Source organism: Microcaecilia unicolor, chromosome 1 (assembly GCF_901765095.1).
Source record: "Microcaecilia unicolor chromosome 1, aMicUni1.1, whole genome shotgun sequence".
Classification (NCBI taxonomy): domain Eukaryota; kingdom Metazoa; phylum Chordata; class Amphibia; order Gymnophiona; family Siphonopidae; genus Microcaecilia; species Microcaecilia unicolor.
In genome coordinates, this window is record NC_044031.1 from 455683408 (window position 1) to 455707994 (window position 24587).

At 43.9% G+C, this 24587-nt stretch overlaps 1 protein-coding gene across 2 annotated transcripts in view; it reads left to right on the forward strand.

Annotated features, from left to right (window-relative positions):
- SMCHD1 (structural maintenance of chromosomes flexible hinge domain containing 1) overlaps positions 1 to 24587 on the forward strand; it is a 735404-nt gene that overhangs the window by 479218 nt on the left and 231599 nt on the right. For both annotated transcript variants that reach the window (XM_030213010.1, XM_030213015.1), the window contains exons 33-36: positions 1617 to 1732; positions 12705 to 12757; positions 18056 to 18137; positions 19982 to 20113. In XM_030213010.1, coding sequence (XP_030068870.1) covers positions 1617 to 1732; positions 12705 to 12757; positions 18056 to 18137; positions 19982 to 20113 — 383 coding nt within the window. The remainder of the gene's footprint in view (positions 1 to 1616; positions 1733 to 12704; positions 12758 to 18055; positions 18138 to 19981; positions 20114 to 24587) is intronic.

The following is a 24587-nucleotide window of genomic DNA, read 5'->3' on the forward strand; positions in this document are numbered from 1 at the left end:
CGTGATCCGAATTGCCCCATATTGGCCAAGCAGATCTGGTTCCTATATCTTCTGTAGTTATCCTCCAAAGAACCGTGGAGATTGGAGTGTTTTCCAACCCTCATCACTGAGAACGATGGATTTCTTCTACATCGCAACCTACAATCTCTTGCCCTTACAGTCTGGATGTTGAGAGCTTAGAATTTGTTTCCTTGCATTTACTAGAGGGTGTCTCCAAAGTTTTGCTGGCTTCCAAGAAAGATTCCACTAAGAGATTTTATTATTTCAAATGGAGGAGGTTTGCTGTCTGCTGTGAGGTCCGATCCCTAGATTCTCTTTCGTGCCCTACACAGACCCTGCTTGAATTCCTTCTATACCTCGCTGAGTCTGAGTCTTATGACCAACTCTGTAAGAGTTTATCTTGGAGCAATTAGTGATTACCATCACTGTCAAGAAGGTAAGCCCATCTCTGGACAGCCTCTAGTTGGATTCATGAGAGGTTTGCTGTTATCAAAGCCCCCTATTAACCCTCCACCTGTGTCATGGGACCTGAATGTCATCCTTACTCAGCTGGTGAAAGCTCTTTTTAAGCCACTGGATTCCTGGAAGGTCTTGTTTTTGGTGGCAGTTACTTCAGCTCGCAGGGTCAGTGAGCTTCAGGCCTTAGTAGTGGATCAATCTTACACAAAATTTCATCAAAACAGAGTAGTTCTCCGTACGCACCCCAAGTTCCTACCTAAGGTTGTGTCAGAGTTCCATCTAAACTAGTCAGTTGTTCTCCAGCACTCTCTCCCAAACCTCATGCTCTTCCTGGCGAAAGCGCGCTGCACACTTTGGACTGCAAGTGAGCATTGGCCTTTTACCTGGAGCGGACTAGGCACTATAAACAGTCCACCCAGCTATATATTTCTTTTGATCCCAGCATGATGGCGGTCGCCATCAGAAATGCACAGTTTTTAATTGGCTAGCAGACTGTTGAGGGTCATTGCAAGGCTCACAATGTCAGAGCCATGGCGGCATCAGTAGCCCACTTGAGATCAGCTTCTATTGAAGAGATTTGCAAGGTTGCAATATGGTCTTTAGTCCACATATTCACATCCCATTATTTTCTAGAGCAAGACACCTGACACGACAGTCAGTTTGGACAGACAGTTCTGCAGAATTTGTTTGGGGTCTAGAATCCAACTCCACCCTCCTAAGCCCATTTTATTCTGTTCCAGGTGCCACCTTCATAACAGTGTATATATGTTTTCAGGTTAATTGATTTCTTTGAACTTGCCATTGCGAGTTCCTGTTGTCCTAATGTTTTCAATGAGCCTGGTAGCTAGGGATTCCCACATGTGAAAATTAGCTCATTTGCTTGTCCTTGAAGAAAGCGAAGTTACTTACCTGTGGCAGGTATTCTCCAAGGTCAGCAGACCACTTATTGTCACATTCCCTCTCACCTCTCCTTGGATTTGTCTCATTTAGGTATGTTATTATACTAATTGGTCCTGTGCTCACGAGTCGGGTGGGAAGGCACCCATTCACGCATGGTGTGAGCGCTGTCTTGAGCTATTAAAGATGCTTGAAAAATACAACTTTCTAAACTTAAAATTAATCTTTGTAAAATCATTGTACGACATTTATTTCCACAGAGTTTATGGTCAGCGTTGTTTCAGAAGATGACAAGATAATTAGAAACCTCACTGCAGAACACATTTCAATGAAAATGTGGAAGGGGCAGAGTTCTGGAAGTCGCCCACCAGTCAATGTGAGTCTTTGGAAAATGTATTTCTGTATACCTTGGAGAAGAAATGATTTATTGGCAGGGAGTAGTTTATAGTAGTTGAAAGTAAAACAGCAGACTTTTCCCTGGAAACGTTCTATGCATTGATAATTGTTAAGCTCTTATAGTGTCATAAGGAAATTCACTTTCTTTTCCTTCCATTGGGTCAGTTAGCTTTAGAATGTGCTTTAGATGTCAGAGAAGAATACAAAAATCTGAGGTTTTTTATATTTTTGAAAGGCTTTATGATGCTGCTGTATCACAACATAAGCTAAAGTATGGTTTTATTATTGAAACAGTGGAAATAAAAGCTTCTTTACCATCAAGCAGATGAATCAAGACAAACTGGTTATGACCATCTGCCAGTAGATGGAGATAGAGGGCAATACTGAACAATACAGTAAGCAGCCTGGTCAGACTGTATTTTCCTCTATCTCAGCAGGATAGATGGTTTCCTAGCAGCTCCTGGATTCTTCTGGCTTTGGCGCCTGTTCTGATTCTCTAGTTCAGTTGAGCGCATGGGTCACTAAGCTTGCGCTGGTGCCTATTTTGGGGTACACCTGGTGATGCTGGGTCCCTCCCCTCCTCTGGCCATGGACTTCTCCCTCCTCACAGATTCCAGCCAATCCAAAACCAAAAACCGTCTTAGGTAAAGTGTAGGGGCCTTTGTCATAGTTTTTCAAGTGTGAGCAGCAGCATTTCAGGAGGGGGTTTGAGTAGCGCAAAACCCAGCAATTTTCCTCATAGGACAAGGCTGTGAGCCTCAGAGGTAATTCAGCATTGGGCGAGTACCTCTTTAAATTTTTAATTACCATCACTTTGTCATTGGGGTGTCTCTGCTGTGGCTCCCGGTGTGTGCAAGGCTTCAGCAGCATTAGACTGAGGCCAGGGGTGAGTGTTTTCAGCGAGACTTCTCGGTAATGGTGGGCTTTGACATTTCCTGCCCAGGACTTAGCAAGGTTCTTCTCCCTCATGAGGTTGTTGCTGAGTCTTTGGCGTCTGCAGCCTTGACACCCATTTTGGATCCCTGCAGGGCAGAGGCTTCTTCGCTGCCGGTTCCTTTACGGGACTTGCTGTCTGAGGTTTATTTGAGGCCTCATTCCTCTGCTCCTTTTGTTGACTTGGCTGCTCAGGGGTCCTTCTCTCCTGAGTTTGTACTCTTCTTTCACCAGGCTTATTTGCTGAAGCGGTCTCAGGCTGCGGTGGTCCTACCCAGGAGTCCTGTGCTTCTCTGATGCAGTCTGCAAAGTGGAGGCTTCTGGAATCTCTCTCACATGTGGCCCCCATTTCACCTCTTTCTTCGGGTCCCTGGGGGGGGGGGGGGGGGCACACGGTATCTTCTGCTTCACTGCAGACTTCTCTGCCTGAGGGGCTCGAAGAGGAAGAATTAGCTCAGAATGAGGCTGATGATTTCATGGTGGTACAGATGTTCCATAAGGAGGAACTTCCATCATTTATTATAAAGGCAGAGGTTCTGAATATTTCTGTGCCTCCTGCTTAGTCCACCTCAGCTTTAATCCCATGATGGCTAGTGCAAAAAAGCCTCCCAGTGCTTTTCTGGTGCACAAGGCTATTCAAGAGTTGATCTCAGCTCAGTGGTCACCTTGGATGGGTCTTGAGAGTACCTAAGGCCATAGCTCATCTCTATCCTATTTCCCCTGAGGAACTGGAAAAGTTGCAGCTGGCTGAGGTGGTTACCTTGGTAGCGGCGGTCCCTAAGAAGACCACATTCCCAGCAGAAGGGGATATTGCTCTCAGAGATGTGCAGGATAGGAAGTTGGAGTCTTTGCTGAAACTTTCAAAATTTCTGCCCTCTCCCTGCAAGCTGCAGTCTTCATTTCCTGCGCGGCTAGAGCTTCCTTGTCTTGAATTCAGAGGGCAGCAGATTCCATGGCTTCTTTAGACTCTCAGGTATCTTGAGATTTTTCCATCTGTTAAGACGGGTTTGACCTATTTGGCTGATTCCCTGTATGATTTAGTTAGGGCCTTGGTGGTGACGGCCAGACTGGACTGCAGATGCCGCCTCCAAACAGCACCTTACTAAGCTGCTCTTTAGGGGTAAGCACCTTTTTGATGAGGATCTGGAGAAGCTGGTGAAAGATTTGGGTGACTCCAAATCTCAGCACTTACTGGAAGATAAGCCCAAATATTGAAATCTAACCAGTTGCACTCATGCTTTAAGGACTGCAGGAGGTATATCAGAGGACGAGGTATCATCAGAAGCTGTCCTTTTGTTTGGACAAGCATAGCTCTGCTCAGCCTGCCAGATCCTCTCTGGCCTCCTGCTGTTCACAATGACAGGTTTCCAATCCACTCTTCTCATCTACTTGTTGGAAACCGTCTGATAGCATTTTTCGAGGTGTGGACCAGGATCACCTCAGATCAGTGGGTGCTGGATGTTATTCTATCCCGTCCCAGATTTTTTCTTGGAGTCCCTGTACTAGTCTTTGCTGAAGCAATGAGTGGTGCTTTCCACCCTAAATACCTTGCAGGAGCTAGGAGCTGTAGTTCCAGTTCCTGCTGCTGAAAGAGATATGGGCCGTTACTCCATCTACTTTGTCTTCCCAAAGAAAGGAGGCATATTCTATTCAGTTCTTGACCTCAAGAGGTTCAACAGATCTCTACAGATCAGGCATTTCAGCATGGAAACTGTGCTCTTTGTTATAGCAGCAGTGCAACCAGGGGAGTTCCTTACTTCTCTGGTCCTCAAGGATGCTTAATTCCATATTCTTATTTGACCTCCTCACCAGCAGTTTCTTTGGTTTGCAGTCCTATGTAGGCTTTTTCAATTTCAATCCCTGCTGTTTGGGCTCGCTACGGCTCCCAGGACTACTTCCAAGATCATGGTGGTGGTGGTGGCGGCCTTCTCCGGAGGGAGAGCATCAAGGTACACTCTTACCTAGATGATTGGCAGATCCTGGCATTATCCTAAGTACATAAGCATCGCCATGCTGGGACAGACTAAGGGTCCATCGAGCCCAGCACCCTGCACTGACAGCGGCCAAAAGACAGCACCCATCCTAGAAATACTGTATTATTCCCTCATCCATTCAATAACATTCTATGGCTTTTTCCTCCAGGAAGCCATCCAACCCTTTTTTGAAGTCCGCTAAGTTAACCGCCTTAACCACCTTTTCCGGCAGCAAATTCCAGAGTTTAACTACGTTGAGTGAAGAAAAACCCTGAAAATCCGCAAAGCTTTGCACTGCTCTGACTGCTTTTCAAATTGGGAAATCATGACCACATCTGCTGTAACTGCTGGAAATTCAGACCACATTCTGTCTGTTGATACTTCCTTAACTGTTCCTGCTAGGAAAGTATCCAGGTGACCTCTCGGATGGTGTCTCTTTTGCATTCTCTTGGCTGAATTATCAATTTTACCAAAAGCCAGTTGATTCCGTAGCAGATTCTGAGAGTCAGTTTCGACACTTCGGGGCAGAGTGTTCCTGCCACACCTCCGTCCTTCTCTACAAAAAAGAATCTTGCTCCTGCCAGAGAGAGGGAGGGACAGATAAAGCCCCATCACAAATTATCCTGGACGTACTTTTTGGTTTCTGGAATAGAGGTCAATAGAGCACTCGTATTCCCGGTGAGGCGATAGTCTCAGCTTGCTTTTTGTAAATCATATTCGTGAAAGCACCATACACTGTGGGAAGACCTAGAAGCAGACATGGCTCAGCTTTAGCCAGAGGTAGCCAAGGGTGCACTGGAATGAGGCAAGAATAAAAGCAGGTCAGACCCCCAGGCCAAAATGTCCCTAGAGTGCCAGTTGTCATGGGGTTCATATTTTTGTAACTAGGGAAGTCCCAGAATGATCTGGTTGACTGAGGGAGTTTGTAGAACTTTATAACTTCCTGGTGTAAAAGGCCCACTTGGAGAGAGATGGGGCTAGTTATTATCGCCAGATGTCCAGGCTGTGGATCTCCATAGATCGAGAGGATACAAAGTGGTCTCCAGAGGGGATTTACAGGGATCCCATGTTGATATATCAGTGGCTTGTCCACAAAATTCCCAAGAGCCCCTGAGTCAAGAAAGTTCTGAACCAGGATTTGTTGGGTGACTGGTAGAGTGATGAGGGAGGTTGACGTAGTTCAAGGTGGGCCTAGGGATGCCTCCCCAACCAACCCTGGGCCTTGAAGTTTCTTAGGACATCTAGTGGCATAATATCTTGAGTCTGCACAATACAAGCAGAGGCCTTGTGCTCTTCGGCATTGCTTTTCCTCCTCAGAGTGAAGAATGCCCCATTTGTATTGGAACCTCCTCCAACAGGGTAGCCATGGTGGGGGGAGCCTGTGGTAGTATCGGCTTCTGAAACCGGGGTGCAAAACATATGGGCCGGTCCCTATTGCCCCAATCCTTGATCCCATCCTGGGATCGACATCAGTCCTAATGCAGAGGAATATGAAGTAATCCAGGTTTGTTAGCAGGTCCCAACCTGCAAGCTTTGGTGTATCTCAGGGATCTGTCCTGGGACCTCTTCTTTTCTCAATCTATACTTCTTCCCTTGGTACTCTGATCTCATCCCATGGTTTTCAGTATCATCTTTACGCTGATGACTCCCAGATCTACCTCTCCACACCAGAAATCTCAGCAGGAATCCAGGCCAAAGTATCAGCCTGCCTGTTTGACATTGCTGCCTGGATGTCTCAGCGCCATCTGAAACTAAACATGACCAAGACTGAGCTTCTTATCTTTCCACCTAAACCAACCTCTCTTCTTCCCCCATTCTCTATTTCTGTGGATAACACTCTCATCCTTCCTGTCTCATCAGCTCGTAACCTTAGGGTTATCTTCGACTCCTCCCTCTCCTTCTCTGCACATATTCAGCTGACTGCTAAAACCTGTCGTTTCTTTCTCTATAATATCAGCAAAATTCGCCCTTTCCTTTCTGAGCACACTACCAGAACCCTTATCCACGCTGTTATTACCTCTCACTTAGACTATTGCAACTTGCTTCTCACAGGTCTCCCACTTAGCCATCTCTTTACTCTTCAATCTGTTCAAAATTCTGCTGCATATCTAATATTTTGCCAATGTCGCTATGCTCACATTAGCCCTCTCCTGAAGTCACTTCACTGGCTCCCTGTTTCCACATACAGTTCAAACTCCTCTTATTGACTTATAAGTTCATTCACTCTGCAGCTCCTCAGTACCTCTCCACTCTCATCTCTCCCTACACTCCTCCCCGGGAACTCCGTTCACTGGGTAAATCTCTCTTATCTGCACCCTTCTCCTCCATCGCTAACTCCAGACTCCGTTCCTTTTATCTTGCTGCACCATATGCCTGGAATAGACTTCCTGAGCCGGTACGTCAAGCTTCATCTCTGGCCGTCTTCAAATCTAAGCTAAAAACCCACCTTAACTCCTAACCCTTATTCACTTGTTCAGAACCCTTATTTTATCATCCTCAGTTTAATATTCCCATATCTCTTATTTGTCCTGTTTGTCTGTCCTAATTAGATTTTAAGCTCTGTCGAGCAGGGACTGTCTCTTCATGTTCTAGTGTACAGCGCTACGTACGTCTAGTAGCACTATAAAAATGATAAATAGTAGTAGTAATACCATTATTTTGGGCTCTTTACTGTTACTGACTTTGTTTTCCTACAGAGATTTCAAAGACCTGCTAAACTTGCCCAGTATTACAGCAAAGCTTGGTTATTTTTCATATACATATTTTAGGGCCCGAGGGGTTGGAGGAAGTACTCAAATGAGCAACTACCAACAGTGAAATAGAATATAGTTGTGTTAAATTTAAGAAGTCAATGATCTCTCAGTGGGGTAGCAGGGTCATTTCAGGTTATTACCTAGATGAAAATAAAAAAGGTGGGAGTGTGAGCCAGGCGGCCCAAAAACTGGAACCAAAGCAAAATTAAAATATACAACATTTATTAATTCTACAACAAATAATAATAAAACAATTATACATTAAAAATGACTCAACACGTTGTGTTTCGGCCAGATGGCCTACATCAGGAGTCTGATTACTGAGGTAAGTAATGAGTCCCAGTGTACGAGAAAAATATGTCCAATGAAAAATCTGCAGACAGAATCTCAAAATGGTCTTGAAAAAGACCGTTCTCTGAATGATCCTTCTGCCACTGCACGCTGCACAAGCAATAAAAGTGTACAGTCAGAGAACGGTCTTTTTCAAGACCATTTTGAGATTCTGTCTGCAGATTTTTCATTGGACATATTTTTCTCGTACACTGGGACTCATTACTTACCTCAGTAATCAGACTCCTGATGTAGGCCATCTGGCCGAAACACAACGTTGTGTCGAGTCATTTTTAATGTATAATTGTTTTATTATTATTTGTTGTAGAATTAATAAATGCTGTATATTTTAATTTTGCTTTGGTTCCAGTTTTTGGGCCGCCTGGCTTACACTCCCACCTTTTTTATTTTCATTTGACGCCCCGTGGGATCTACTGAGTTCTCCACGTACGTGGATTCTCTCTAGGTTATTACCCAGACCTTAATCCTCAAGGCAAATGGTGAGGCTAGTCAGGATTAAGAAAGAAGGAAAGAGTGGATTATATCCAAAAACAGGTGCACTTTTAGAGGTTTTGTATAGGTTAAGTGTTCAAGTTCCCTATTAGAGGCATATTTTCAAAGCACTTAGCCTTCCAAAGTTCCATAGAAACCTATGGAACTTTGGAAGGCTAAGTGCTTTGAAAATATGCCTCTATGGGACCCTACAGGATTGTATTTGTTCCTATTAATCAGATGCATTTTCATAGATTGACAGAGCATGTTCCTTTTTCCTACTTTTTTATTTTACTCCTTGTTTTTTCTTTGCCCTTTTCCTTCCTCACCCCTTTTTTGCTCAGTTTCTCTTTTACTGCCTTATCCAATTTTCAACGTTGTTCTCCACCTTACCCTTTTGGCATTTCTCTAGTTTAAGCCCCTTCTCTTCAGCTTATTGTTATTGTTCTTTCTGCCCATGCTTCACCAGATGTTATCACTTCCCATTATTTCTTTGTCCTCGGCATTTGTCTTCATTCATTATCTCCCTCCCTGTTCATACTCCTTTGTGTTCTTTTTCTTTACTTTACTTACTTTCTTCCCTTCCCTATCTTTTTCTTTCTTATAGTTGGCCCTTGCTGTCTTTTATTTTTCCTACTGCCTTTCTTTACATGTTAGTGTTTAATGTTCATGTCAGTACAGCATGATTTACCTTGGGTGGGGGGCAGTCACTTCAGAAAACCACAGGGTTTTCTGAAACTATTGGTTCCTCTGCCATCACTCTTGGGAAATGTGTGGCAATGCAGTAAGGATGGCAACCTTATCAATGCAACATGATTCTGCATGACACAGTAGGACTGAGGCCCACTGCTTATAGACAGCCATTCCGCAAAAAGCCTCCAGCTATGTCCTAGTCCTCCCAACCAGCAATCTTGGTATCACTAAAGCAAGCTCTGTTGGTGAATTACTGGAATCAAGAGTGGTATCCCCTTGAACTCTGCAACAGGGAGTGGGAGTGTAGGTAGGCTTCTCATTCACCTGTGGGTCTTCATGTCACGCTTCTCACGGAAGCACTGGGTTGTGAGCCCTTGGACCACTGCCGTGGAGCAGCAGTGGCAGGCAAAATCACCTCCAAACCAGAGACAAGGCAAAACGGGACTGGAACCCTGGACAGGAGTTGCAGCAGAGGCAAACAAGCTGGAACAGGCAGAGCAGAAACAGCTAGACTTCACCTGTGCTTGACCGCCGTTCCCCTGGAGTTGAGCCCCCAGATGCTGGCGGCCAGCAGGAACTGGATACCAACAGGAAAACCCCAGGATCTAGAATACCCAAGGGAGGCTAGGCAGAATACTAGACTAGGACCCTCAAACAAATACCACACTAGGTAGAAGCAGACAGGGTTGAAATCAAGACAGGGGTGAGAGGACTATGGCTGGAGCTCCAGTAGCGGAGAAGTACAGGCAGAGACCAGGACTATGGCTGAAGCTCCAGTAGCTAGAAATACAGGCAGGGAGCAGGACTATGGCTGGAGCTCCAGTAGTTGAGAAATACAGGCAGAGGACAGGACTATGGCTGAAGCTCCAACAGCTAGAAATACAGGCAGGGAGCAGGGCTATGGCTGGAGCTCCAGTAGCTGAGAAATACAGGCAGAGGACAGGACTATGGCTGAAGCTTCAGTAGCTAGAAATACAGGCAGAGAGCAGAGCAATACTGAAAGCTGCCAAGCAGCCACTAAGAAAGAAACCCAAGCCAGGAATACAGACCAGAGGCAAGACTAGGAAATAAGCAATAGAACCAAAACTAGCTACACACAGACTAACTAGAATTAAGCTACACACAAGCTAACTAGAATACAAGCAAGAAACTAAGACTAGAACTGGACTAGGCAGAAGTGCACAGCGCACCTCAACCTACCAGAGACCTTAGACGATGCAAAGGCAAATACAGAAGTTTCTAAGTGATTAATAAAGCCCATCAGCACCTGAGGCTCAGCTGCAGCAATCTCAAGGCAACTATGGGTGCTGTTCAAGCACAAACAAGAAAGACAAGTCTGGCAGCCTGGAAGATCCGGACCGGACTGGGCTGAAGCCTGGAACAGGTAGGGACAGCAAGACAGTCTATGGCAGCCACCTGTTCTGGTCACCAGAGGGCATAGGCGCCCGGTATAAGAGGCTTGGAGAGGCTAAGCCTCCCCTGCTGTGCTCTGAGAGGTTTAAATTGTTGATTTACCTCCATCCTCACAGCAGGAGCTGCAGTGAAAGCCCTCTAGCCTTGTGTAAATTGGTGTATAGTTTGTTTACCTTACTGCTGGGAGAGCAAGGGGAGTTGGCTGAAGGTGTCTTAGGTTGCCAGGGAGATATTTAACGAGGATGACTTCCTGACCTGCACTGAGGACAGATAGCAGCAGAATCGGATACTTGGCCAGCATGATCAGAAAAAGTCACCAAACAACAAAGGTAGAAAAGATCATTTTATTTTCATTATAGTGTTTGGAATATGTCCACTTTGAGAATCAGGTGCTCAACATTAAAAGTTTATATTTATTTACTTATTTATGGCATTTTATCCCACATTAAACATGAATTAGGATGTTTTGTGGCTTGTTTCATATTGTTGATGGTCTGCATTTTCCGTATGGGTGGTATATTGGTGTATTAGGTTCTGCCCAGTGTAATATTTATGATACAGTAAGGTTCTGAGTGTGTTTTTGCACAAAGTTGTGCATAGTGTTTTGCAGTTGAGCGATTGTGTTTAGAATATGCTTTGAGCAACCACTTTATTCTTTGACATATGATACATATCTAATATCTAAATTTAATAAAAGGTATTAATTGTGACTTTTATTTTTATTTATTTTTTTTCTGTGTGTTAGCAGACAATTATGGATTTAAGCTCCACCCCTGGCCCCACCCCTAACCCCGCCCCCTTTAGCCTCCCCAAACAGTTGGGCCACCAACCGCCTATGCCAGAGGGCGAGGGGAGTACAAACCAAGAAGCAGGCAGAAAGCATACTGAAGCATAGAGAGGCTCAACACACACAGGTGCAGTATAGTGGAGTAATTAGAGCCATGCTGGAAGCAGCCAGCACACAGAGACAGAACTAACTCAGAAAGGCAGACAGAAGCCAGCTCAGAAGCTGACCCCCAGAAATAAGGTAAGTCTGAGAGGGGTCACGACCACAGACGTGACACTTCTTGACTTTTGTACAACAGTGTTTATATTTTCAATAGTCTGCTTTGGCAGAAGGGCCCTTTAGCATCACTTTTGGAAGAAGTAAAGTAGTTTGCTGTGATTTTAATTGTATTTACATTTTATTGTCCTTGTTTAACACTCATTTTTTATCTTTATCCCCTTATGTCTTGTTGGCTACCATTTATAGCTGGTTACTGAACAGCCCCATGCAAAGGTCTGTGCAAACACTGAACATAAATTAGCATATGCAAATGTACCTGCCATTGCCAGCCTGTCTGTTTTCAGTCATATTGAACCACAAACTTTGTATGTACTGTATGCTTGAAATAATAACAATATGCTTGCCAAATATGACTTGAAGATTTAAGTTCAGGATTTAACAGTTTCCAGGTGCCAGTGTGCCATGGCTACCAACAATTTCATGGCCCCTGCAGGAACAACTGCTTCCTACCTGCCTACTTGGCACAGCATGCCTCTCAGTGAGTCTTAGCCAAGCGCTGTCCAAAATCCAGCACTGGTCACATGATCTCAAGTCTTATGAGACCACTAGGAATTCAAATGCCATGTAGTTTAAACTCATTGAGCCATATGCTACACAAAGGAAATATTTGTTTCAATAATGGCTGCAAGATGAGGGAGCATGGATAACTGGTTGTAGTCTGTCTAAGAGTGCACTGGCTTAAGTTGGCTGCAGATAGCTTTCTTGGGGTGTGGATGTTGATCAGGAGGGTAGCTGGCTGAGGGGTAGAGAGTTAAGACTACTAGGGATGAGGCTGAAGAAAGGAGATTGTAAGATGCTAGGGTGGCAGGGCTGAGAGGATATTTTTGGGATGAAGGTGGGTAGAGGATTGAGAAAGATACAACTTGGGTAGGGTGATAAGAGAGAGAATGAGAAGTGGAGGTTGCTAGGGATAAGGTAAGAGACAGAAAGAGAGATACACATACTATATAGTAATAGCTGCCTTAGATAATTGCTACTTTGCTTTACCTATCAAGAGGTACCAGCAAATGGCAACAGCTGCAGGAAAGAGGTGGGAAAGAATGAGTGAGACTATGATTGTTTCCCCATTCTGTCTCTATGGTGAAAAACAATCTTAGTAAATCAGGCCCTAAAGGAGGGTTGGCGTACTTTTCTATACCTTCCTCCCTCCTTTCAGTTTTGATGAGATGGTAAGAGTTTGTAGGAGTCCTCAGTCACTGAATCCTATGATTTTAGGCTGGTTCCTAGGTCTAAAAAGAATTTGGTAAGACCTGTATTTTATTTTATATGTGGTACGTCTAATTGTTTTCCCTTTTTCAGGCTGCCAAACTGAATTGCAGTAGAACTGATAAAGAAGGCTTCTTTTATTTCAGGTATTCCAAAAGGTTCTATTCTATTAACAATACTGTAGAATTAAGGAAGCTAGTTTTCAAACAATGTGCAAGAAAAGTATATGGTTGCCATATTAGTCCACTTGAATGTGTAGAACTAGGGGTTGATAAATAGAAACAAACAATATAATGTGATACCTTCTTATTGGACTAACACCACATTTTGTTTTAGCTTTCAGGATCTAAAATCCCCTTTTTGTTTTGTTTTGGGTTTTTTTTTTTCTTTCTATCCTTAAGTTCTATACATCCAAAGAAAATTTATTGTAACAATTTAAAACTATTCATTCCCACATTAAAAAAATTAGGATGAGTGAGGGTGGCTTTCATCACCTTTATCAGTAGATGTTCTCCATCTTGCTTTTGATAATTCATATGGATGTTGTAAACAATTAGATATCTTAAAAGGTCAAATTCAGACTCTAAATGGCTACTATTTGTTTAGGAAACTTTTAAAATCTTTTTATTTAAGAAATTTTTGGCATCTTAAAGAGTTTTAGGTATTATTTTTACGTTATTAAATTCTCCATGATTTGTAATGGACTTCTTAACTTGTAATCCACATAGAACTTCTTGAGATGTCTGTGTACTATAAGAACAAATGTAAAGTCATATATTTTAAAAAATTTTCAACTGTTCTGTTTTATATAGTGCAGTGTTATAAATCAAGCTGCAGACCATAATAGATTTTCTATCAAAGCAAATTTGGAGCAGTTGGACTGAACTAATCGTGTCTATTGTCTGTGCTTTTTTTTTCTCAGCACAGTTCCATTTTTAAAATTGCTTCCAGATGTGTCTCTAAAATTAAATATATTGTATATGTTTTTTAAATGCATAACAGTGGAAATAGGTCATTTTTTGTTTAATGCAATATACCTTATTGAAACTATTTAAAAAGTTGCCCAGCCCAAATCTCATAAGTTATCATTGCAGCAAGATTACCCCTTTATTATAACTTTGTTGGAATGACTAATTTTATAACTATAATGTTGACTTCTATACTTATTTTTGTCATCGTACAGTAACAAAATTATACTGTATATTGTATAGCAAAGACATGTCGTTAAGCCAAGTAATGTGTGTTGACCAAATCTGGTCTTCAGAAGCCACAAATAGATCTGATTTTCAGAATAATCAACATACATAAATGTATCCAAAATATGGGTAAACAAATATGCAAATATGCATCATGGAAATTCTTTGTGGACAGGCTAAAAATCTAATCTATTTGCAGCTCCCAAAGGTGAGTGCTAGCTATCCTATTAGAGAAACTTGTATGTGGTAGTACTACTACTACTACTACTTAACATTTCTAGAGCGCTACTAGGGTTACGCAGCGCTGTACAAAATAAAACAAAGAAGGACGGTCCCTGCTCAAAGGAGCTTACAATCTAAAGAACGAAATGTCAAGTTGGGCAGTCAAGATTTCCTGGGTAGAGGTGTAGAGGTTAGGTGCCGAAGGCGACGTTGAAGAGGTGGGCTTTAAGCAGAGATTTGAAGATGGGCAGGGAGGGGGCCTGGCGTATGGCCTCAGGGAGTTTGTTCCACGCGTTGGGTGAGGCGAGACAGAAAGGGCGGAGCCTGGAGTTGGCAGTGGTGGAGAAGGGTTCTGAAAGGAGGGATTTGTCTTGAGAGCGGAGGTTACGGGTAGGAACGTAAGGGGAGATGAGGGTTGAGAGGTAAGGAGGGGCTGCAGATCGAGTGCATTTGTAGGTTAGTAGCAGAAGCTTGAATTGAATGCGGTACCTGATCGGAAGCCAATGAAGTGACTTGAGGAGAGGGGTGATATGAGTGTATTGGTTCACGCGGAAGATAAGACGTGCAGCAGAGTTCTGAACGGATTGAAGGGGGGATAGGTGGCTAAGTGGGAGACCAGTGAGGAGTAGGTTGCAGTAGTCAAGGCGAGAGGTAACGAGAGCGTGGATGAGAGTTCAGGTGGTGTGCTCAGAGAGGAAAGGGCGGATTTTGCTAATGTTATAGAGGAAGAAGCGACAGGTCTTGGCTATGTTGGATATGCGCAGAGAAGGAGAGGGAGGAGTCGAAGATGACACCGAGGTTGCGGGCAGATGAGACGGGAACGATGAGGGTGTTATCAACCAAAATAGAGAGTGGAGATAGAAGGGAAGTGGGTTTGGGTGGGAAGACAAGAAGTTCGGTCTTGGCCATGTTCAGTTTCAGGTGGCGGTTGGACATCCATGCAGCAATTTCGGATAAGCAGGCCGAAACTTTGGCCTGGGTTTCCGCAGTGATGTCAGGTGTGGAGAGATAAAGCTGGGTGTCGTCAGCATCGAGATGATACTGGAAGCCATGAGACGAGATCAGGGAGCCCAGGGAAGAGGTGTAGATAGAGAAAAGAAGGGGTCCAAGGACAGAACCCTGAGGGACTCCAACACAGAGCGGGATTGGTGTGGAGGAAGAACCATGAGAGTGTACTCTGAAGGTACGATGGGAGAGATAAGAGGAGAACCAGGAGAGGACAGAGCCCTGGAACCCAAAAGAGGACAGTGTATCAAGAAGTAAGTTGTGATTGACAGTGTCAAAATCGGCGGATAGGTCGAGGAGAATGAGGATGGAGTAATGACCTTTGGATTTGGCGAGGAACAGGTCATTACAGACTTTGGATAATGCCGTTTCTGTCGAGTGAAGTGGGCGAAAGCCAGATTGAAGCGGATCGAGGATGGTATGAGAGGCGAGAAAATCAATGCAACGGCTGTGGACGGCGCGTTCAAGTATTTTGGAGAGTAAGGGTAAGAGGGAGATGGGGCGGTAGTTGGAGGGACAAGTAGGGTCAAGTGAAGGTTTTTTGAGGAGAGGTGTGACAACAGCATGCTTGAAGGTGTCAGGGACAGTTGCGGTGGAGAGAGAGAGGTTGAGGATATGACAGATGGGAGGGGTGATAGTGGGAGAGATGGTGGTAAGTAAGTTGGTGGGGATGGGGTCTGAGGAACAGGTGGTGCATTTCGAGGAGGAGAGAAGATGGGCGGTTTTCTCTTCGGTGATATCAGGAAAAGAGGAGAAGGAGGCCTGGGTTGATTTGTTGAGGGAGTGGGAGATAGGATGAAGGAGAGGAGAAGGTTTAGTGGTGAATTCGAGGTTGATCTTCTGGACCTTGTCGCGGAAGTAGTCAGCCAGTGATTGAGGAGAGAGTGAAGGGGGGGTGGGAGCGGAGGGCACTTTGAGGAGGGGAGTTGAGGGTGGCGAAGAGACGACGAGGGTTAGAGGTGAGGGAATTAGTCAAGTGAGTGTAGTAGTCCTGTTTGGCGAGGAATAGGGAGGACTGGAAAGAGGATAGCATGAATTTGTAGTGAATGAAGTCAGTATGGGTGCGAGATTTCCTCCATAGGCGTTCAGCCGATCGGGAGCAGGAGCGAAGATAACGGGTGCAAGGGTTAAGCCAGGGCTGGGGATTAGTGCGCCTAGTGGGACGGGAAACAGACGGTGCAAGGGTGTCAAGGGAGGAGGAGAGAGTGGCATTGTAGTTGGAGACAGCCTTGTCGACGGACTCGGAGGACGTGATGGACGGGAGAAGGCCAGAGATACTAGCGGATAAGGTGGGGGGGTCAACTGCCTGGAGATTCCTGGAGGTAGTAGTTAGGGTTGGGTGGGACTGAGGGGGAGGGTGATGAAGTGTGAATGTGATCAGGTGATGGTCAGAAATGGGAAGAGCGGAGACGCAGAGATTAGAGGGCGTGCAGGTAGAAGAGAGGACGAGATCAAGACAGTGACCAGATTTGTGAGTAGGGGTGGTGGAGCTCAGTTGGAGGTTGAAGGAGGAGGTTAGGGTGAGGAATTGAGAAGTGTATGAGTCAGATGGGTTATCAGTGTTATAATATATACATACTATAATTTTTCTTTTATCCATTGATGATCTTAAATAACTTGCATATGCTGCAAGATACTACATGTGGACTTCACTATCTTCTTTGTCCTGTACATGAGCCAAGCTGGCTGTTAAATAGAAACAGATAAATTATGGAACAATAAGGAAATCCAGGCCTATTTAATCTCTCATTTACTCCCCTGTTTACTAAGCCATGCAGTAATGCCGACACTGCCCATTCAGTGAATGGGCTGTGTCAGCATTAGTTCATGGCAGCTGCTAGCACGGATTAGTAAACAGGGAGGTTAGTCTTTTTGCTTGATCTCAGATCGTGCCACATCCAGCTCTGGGAAACAAAATGGCTACCACTCGGCATCCTTATTGTCTCCTTATATGGATGGATGCCCCCAAAAGTAGTACTGCAAGGCTACCTCTAGGAGTTATGATAGCCATTTTGTTCCCCTGTAGCCGAGGGGGACTGCCCCCATCCCAGCCCACTAGACTACCAAGTATCGCCTTCAGGTAAGCCCCAGGAGTGGATGGAGGGCCTTGAGGGGGTAAGAGGAGGGTGTCTTTGACATCTTGTGTGCAGGGATTTGGTTCGATGAAGGAGTTTATCTGTTAGATCATTTTGGGGGGTGGGGGATCTGTTAATGAGATTTGGGGGCTGTCTGGAGGGTGGAAATGGATGTCTAGGGCAGGGCTGAGTACTTGGACCACTCAGGCTGTGTACAGCCTTGCTATCAACAGTCATGACAGCTAATTTGCAGTCCCAACTCACACACTAGTTGTCATAACCAGCCACTCCTCTGACCTACTTGTATTGCACATTGGGCAGCTAGCGCAGATTTGTCACCGTGCTATTGGTTTTAACGCACAATAGCATTTAGTGCAGGACCTGCAGTATAGCTCACACTAGCTGCTTGATGCAGCTTAGTAAAGACCCCCCCCCCCCCCTTAGTGTATCATCTTCAAAATAGATAGGCAAATGTTTAAAAAATAAATAACTTCATTCATTCATTTATTGAACTTGATATACAGCTTGTACTGCCATTGCATATCTGAGTGGTGTACAATATAAAATCTACAAACAATTCATTGAGAGGAAAGCCATATAACAGATAGGAAAGAGACATCAGACATTCAAAAGCATGCAAATTCTATGAAACAAACATAAAAGAATACTCCAGGCCACTGGTCACTCAATCTACCAGCCAAAAAGTAATTATGAGGGGCATGCCAAAGTTTACAAAAAAGAGTTAAGCCGGTTTTGAATTTAGGGAACAACATTTTCCCTCGCAGCTGTGAAGGAAAGTCATTCATAACTTGGGTTCAAGTTTTGCACATTAACTTTTCTTTTCTTGGGGGATGTGTGAATTAAATTAAGTTATTGATGCAGTGAATGAATGTGAGTTATCCTTGTTTAGATTTTCTGACATAACTCTTTTTCTTATTAAATGTAGAGATAAAATTATTCCAGATCACGCAGGGAAGTACAGCATCCAGTTTGTATTTGACAAAACAGTTGTGCTCGTCAGCCAACAGGTATGTTTCTCATTTGTACTATTGTGTGTCATCTACAGTAAGGAAATACTTTCTACAAGTTTTTATATATTCAAATGTCTGTCAGAAAATAGTTTTACTAGTCTGTTATAAAAATGTAAGTACGTTTCAATATTTGGTAATCTTTATAGAAGAGGAGTTAAAATTAGTTTTCTTAGGGGCCCTTTTACTAAGCTGCATTAAGCAGCTAACAGGTGTTTTCAGCACGGTAGACAGAAATCTACTGCACTAAAAAGGGAGTTTTTGCACTAAAAACACAGCATTGACTGCCTAAAGCAGGAGTGGGATGGATCTGGGCATGACATAGACAGGTGAAGGTGTGACTGGCTAGGACAGCTAGCTCACGGGTCATTTCCATGCTGTAGCTATCAGGATTGCTGATAACGCAGCTGCATTTACTGCCACTTCAAGAGGAAGTGATATGTGCAGCTGTGCTACCAGCAGAGTCCAGCAGCAGGCTGCAAAGGTGATTCGCTTGATTCCCCTCCCAAGCTGACATCCTAACCCCAAGCCCTAACACAAGACCCAGCCCACACCAGGCCAGACCCCCAACCCCACAACTCTCATCCAGCCCCCACAGAAGCCCATCTCACAAGTCCACCAAGCTCTCTCCCACTGAACTCCAGCTGCTGCTATAACAGGCCCACCCCCCTAGCACAGAAACCCCAAGACTACTGCCAGAAGGCCATTCTGAAGGAGGCACTGACCTGGGTGACAGCAGAGAGCGACCACTGCTGCTGCAGGTGACATACCAGTTTTCCAGACCCCAGGGTAGATCCTGGGAGGTGGAGAGTAAGGAAGTGGGGGCAGAGTGTCTGTGACAGGGGCGGACCTGTTATGGCAGCAGCTGTGGTTGGACTAGGGGGCTCGGGGGGGGGGGGGGGCTACTGGGGAGCAATGTGAGTTGGGAATGGGGGTCACTGTTCTGGCTTGGGGAAGGCCAAGTCTTGTGTTGTGGCTTGGGATCAGGGTGGGGAAAGATTATGTTGGGTGGTGGGGGAAGCACTGCTGCTCAGCACATTCAGTAGTTATATCCAGTCTGGGACTGCACTGCAGGTGTTCCCACACTAGAAGGTGGCGAGGGCTCCAGCAGCAATCGTGTGCTGTCTGATTACCGCTGGACATCCCCTCCCCTCCCTCGGTGCTAGAAAATAAAAAGGTATTTTCTAGCACTAGAAACGGCGCACAGGAGACTTGGAACTACCACCGGGCCAATTTGCCACGCTCCAAGCCAGCACTAGTCTTACTGCCCTTTGGTAAACAGGCTCCTTAGATTGTGAGCCCACTAAGGACAAAGAAAGTACCTGCATATAATGTGCAACTTTCTTTAAATTAGCCCCTTTATTTTCTAACTCCTCTTACTCTCTTACCTATCTATATGTTCCGTCTTTGCTTATACCCTACGCTATTAAAATGTTATATTACATATTGAGTTGACATTGTAAGTAGTGTACTGTGTCATACTTTGTATTAAATATTTTTACTGCTGTAATTGTCTATTGCTTATGTTTGATTTATTCTTACTGTACACCACCTTGGATGAATTCTTTCAAAGTAAATAAATCCTAATTTAAAAAAAAAATGCTTTGGTTGTACCACAGGCAGTATATCAAACCCATAGCCCCTTTACCTTTATTAGAGATATAAGCCTCTCTTTATCAGCTGTATTGGTAACCTGTTCATCAGTTTCACAGGACAAGGGTCCATAATATCAACTATGTGTGTAAAGGCTTGCACAAATTTACATTTGAATTTGTTGTATATGTCATTTATTATTATTGATCTACAATATCAGCTAACCCTATTTTTTAAAACTTTTTTTAAAGATTGTAATTACTGTCATGCCAAGTAAGCCAGTAAAGATGATTCCAGATCCTCAACCTGCTACCCCAGCTGTTTCCAACGTTCAAAACATTGCCTCTCGGACCCTGGTCAAGAATTTATGCTTCAGGATTGTGGTAATGCTTTTTATGCATTAATACTATAGTGATGAGCAGTGTTGGTATACACTAGGTATTTGTCAGTTTAAAGAAAAGGATAACTTCCTATTTGTTCTGGCTAGACCAGTCCACATGGATTATGCTCCCCTCATTACAGATTTCACCCTATATAAGGTAACCTTGCAGTCAGCAGTACTCCAGGATTCTGTCTCCAGTAGATAGTAGTGAAGCAGACGCATGAGGATATTGGTGTGTCGGTGAGGCCAGAAGTTAAAGAAGCCCTCAGGGGATGGGCCTTGTTTCTGTTCCTCCTCCTACAGCACCACTAGGATACTTGCCTGGTGTAGATCTCACAGAAGCAGCTATGATTGTCTTGATATAAGGCATTGCTCTAAGACAGTAAAGTAAGTGAAAAAAGTAAGAGAAAAAGAATAGTTGTATGGACACTGACTGGGAGAGATCTCACACTCAGGCTGCATGAGGCAGGGTAACTATGAGTCACTTGTTCGAAAGATGGGAGATGGGGGACTGCCCAGAAAGATGGATAGTATGTGGTGGCAGAGGCTAGGCTAAGCACTCTCCGGTGCATCTGCACTAGTGGGTAGTCTCTGCAATTTAGCCCCAGGGAGAAGCAGGACCAGCATTCCTGGATGCAAGTGCATCTTGTCCCTCCTGTTACACTCCCACGTGCAGGCCCAATCAATGAGAGAACTCTGCAGAGGCAGGGGTGGCACGGCAGAAATGTTGGCCATTTTATTAGTTCATAATCTTGAGAGTAAAAGGTTCTTAGTCTTCCCACGCTGACATAGGCTGGTTCAGAAGGTGCACTGGCTTCCATTTTGGCGGAGGATGCTTGGGGCTAGTGGGGTACCCTTAGTCCATGGCAGGGCAGTGGCTTAAGTCATCACAGCTTTTTATGCTCCTGTGTTCACCAGACATTAGGTGTCTATTCTTGCAGTTACCCTTGAGTCTCTGCCTGCCTTTCTTTGCTTTTTCCATTCCACCTCCTTTTCCTGATTCTCATGAGGTTGGGGGAGGGGGTTTCATACCCCCCAATAAGATGCTAAGGTATAAGTACCCCAGATGTGCTTTGGATGAGGTTCAGTCAGAGACAGTACTGCAATTTTACCCAAAGCGGACCCACATTACTTTGGATTATTGTATGAGAAGGCTCCTCTGTATATGCTCAGCAGGCCTAGCAGAGGAATCCAAAGGACATCACGACCCTTTTAGGCTCCAACGTCCACAGCCCCACACTCCTTCCATCAGCAGAGGACCAGAAGGCTCATCTATATACTTCTCCCAGAAGATACTGTGATGCATATAGATTCAAGCTCGCACAGCACTGCACTCATTCCACAAATAAAAAACGAGAGGGTGTCTGCCATAAGGCATACCATGCACCCACTTCCTGTAAATGTCACTAGATTTGAAATACTAACAGAACATTTTCCAAAGGTAAAGTCAATTAGGTATTTACATCTGCAAGTGACTAATACATAGATTAACTGTAATCCTTTTGCAGATCATTGACAAACAACCAACAACACCTAATAGACTACAAATATTTCACATACTTGAACATCCATGCTTCAATATTTGTTTTGGTTTTTCTACTGTATTTTCTTTTCATTTGCTCTGATTTCCTTCCTCCAGAGTTTGTCTAAGAATTGTTTGAAATGCTGTTATGTCCTATTTATTATGTTTATTGAACTTCATATACCACTTGTACTGCCATTGCATATCTGTGGGGGTCTCTTGTCTATATGCTATTTTAATAGCTAACAACTCAATCAAATTAAAATGCAGCAACAGGGAGGCTACCAAGTCTTTTGCACTGAGTACACATATATGATTATCTTCGAGTTGGTCAGAGGTTTTACATGTCAGCAGATGATCTGGGATAGCCTGGCACAGGGGCCAATCGACAAGGCTGTTAAGGACTTCCCAAAGCGACTGAAGCTGGGAGTGGACACTTTGAGCATTCACAGTGACTGCAAAATACTAAAACATTGTTAATTGTATTGTTTGAATGATGTTGTTTTACTGTGTTTTAGCTCAAACATTTTTAATGTGCAAAAATCACTAGGTAGTAACGCTAAGGTGTCAGTAACGTCAACAATAGCTTAAGATAATTAAATGCTGTTTAATGGTAATAGATAAGTATGATGACTAAGTAAGTAAAATTTCTCATTGAAATTCAAAGCAGTTGCTGAGAAAACTGCAAAAAACTGTAAGGGATTTGTTTTTTTTTTTTGCTTCCTATGTCTGCTTTGAAGAACACCTTTGGCTAAAATTTCACACCCATACTGGCTTCATGCATTTCAAATTCCTGCTGACTTTTCAGTCAGCTACTGCTCTTGCCAGATAGAAGTGCTATATCGATTTGACAAACTCTTGACTCTATCCCTCACCATTGTCTTGCCACACTGAGCTCCCTCCTCAAAGTGCCTCTACTTCTAACCCCCATTTACTTTCTTTCCAGACTATAACTAAGTAATTCCGTGATAACTTTCACAAGAATCTTGAGTTCTCTATCGCGTCACTCTGTCTCCCCACTTCATTCTCACATCCTGTGTTCAACCCCTACCACACTTTCTTCTTATCTAAAATCACAGAGGAGGAAACTATACATCTCTTCTCCTCCAGATTCTCTGCCTGTTTCTCTGATCCCATTCCCAACCATCTACTCAGCTTCCTCTCTCCTGCTGTCATCCTCTTCCATCTGTTATGTTCTCAGTCTGTCACTTCTCAACTACAGCAGTTCCAGATAGCTTCAAGCATGCTGTAAGTTTTTCAGTCCTCAAAATTCTTCACTGGACCTTACCTACCCTTACAACTATCATCCCATCTCCCTTTGGTATCAAGGCTCCTTGAACATTCTCCTCATTGCACCATTGTCTTGACTTTCTTTAGTCTCAAGCTATTCTTAATCTTCTCTAGTCTGGCTTTCACCCTCTTCATTCTACTGAAACAGCCCTTGTCAAAGTCTTCAGTGGCCTGTTCCTGGCTAGATCCAAAGGTGTTTACTCAATCCTTATCCTGTTTGACCTATCTGCAGCTTTTGATGCTGTGGATCACTATCTACTCCTTGATATACTGTCCTCGATTGGATTTGGGGGCTCTGAGAGATGTAGTAGAAGTGAATTAATTTTTTACTCAAAAAGTACAAAGGCTAGGGGACATTCAATTAAGTTACATGTAAATACTTTTTAATCAAATAGGAGGAAATATTTATTCACTCAAAAAATAGTTAAACTCTGGACCTCATTGTCAGAAGATGTGGTAACAGCAGTTAGCTTTTCTGGGTTTAAAAAAGGATTAGACAAGTTCCTGGAGGAAAAGTCCATAGTCTGCTTTTGAGACAGACATGGGAAGCCGTTGGTGGCCTGGAATGTTGCTGCTGTTTGGGTTTCTGCCAGGTACCTATGACCTGGATTGGCCACTGTTGGAAACAAGATACTGAGCTAGATGGGCCATTGGTCTGACCCAGTATGGCTATTATTATGTTCTTGGTTTTTTATCTTGGTTTTCTTCTTATCTCTTCCATCACACTTTTAGTGTATGCTCTGGTAGATTCTTATTCAATGTAATCAGTCAGTGTGCCCCAGGGCTCTGTCATGTTACTTCTTCCCACCTGTCTCTATACTTTGTGGTCTGATCGCCTCCTGTGGTTTTCAGTACCATTTTTACACTGATGACTCCCTGATCTACCTCCCATATCTGAAATTTCACCAAGAATCAGGCCCTCATTTCAGTCTGCTTGTCCCACTGTCATCTGAAACTGAACACAGACAAGAATGGCCATCTGAAACTGAATACAGGCAAGATTGAGCTTCTTATCTTTCCCCCTAAATCCACCTCTTCTCTCCTCTAGTCCCATTCTCTATTTCTGTGGATAGCACTGTCATCATCCTTTTCTGTTCAGTTCATAACCTTGGGGTCACCCTTGACTACTCTCTCTTTCTCCTCACATATCTAACATACTGCTAGAATCTGTTGTTTCTTTCTCTATCACATAACCAAAATGAATCCCTTTCTTTATAAATAAACTACAAGAACCCTTATCCACATTCTCGTCACCTCTTGCTTAGACTCTTCAACCTGCTTCTCCCAGGGGACCCACTTAACCATGTCTCTCTCCCCTCTTCAATCTATTCAGAATTCTGTTGCATGACTTATCTACTGACATTGTTGCTACATTCAAATAACTCCTTAAGTCATTTTATTGTAACATAGTAGATGATGGCACATAAAGACCTGCACAGTCCTTCCAGTCTGTCCAGCAAGATAAACTCATTACATATGGTATGTGATACTTCATATGTAAGATCTTGATTTGTCCTTGCCATTTTCAGGGCTTAGACCATAGAAGTCTGGCCGGCACTATCCCTGTTCTAAAATTTCTGAAGTTGTCATCGAAGCCTCTGAACAGCTCTATTCCAGCCCATCCAAATCTATTCAGCCACGATCAGAGTACAGACCATAGAAG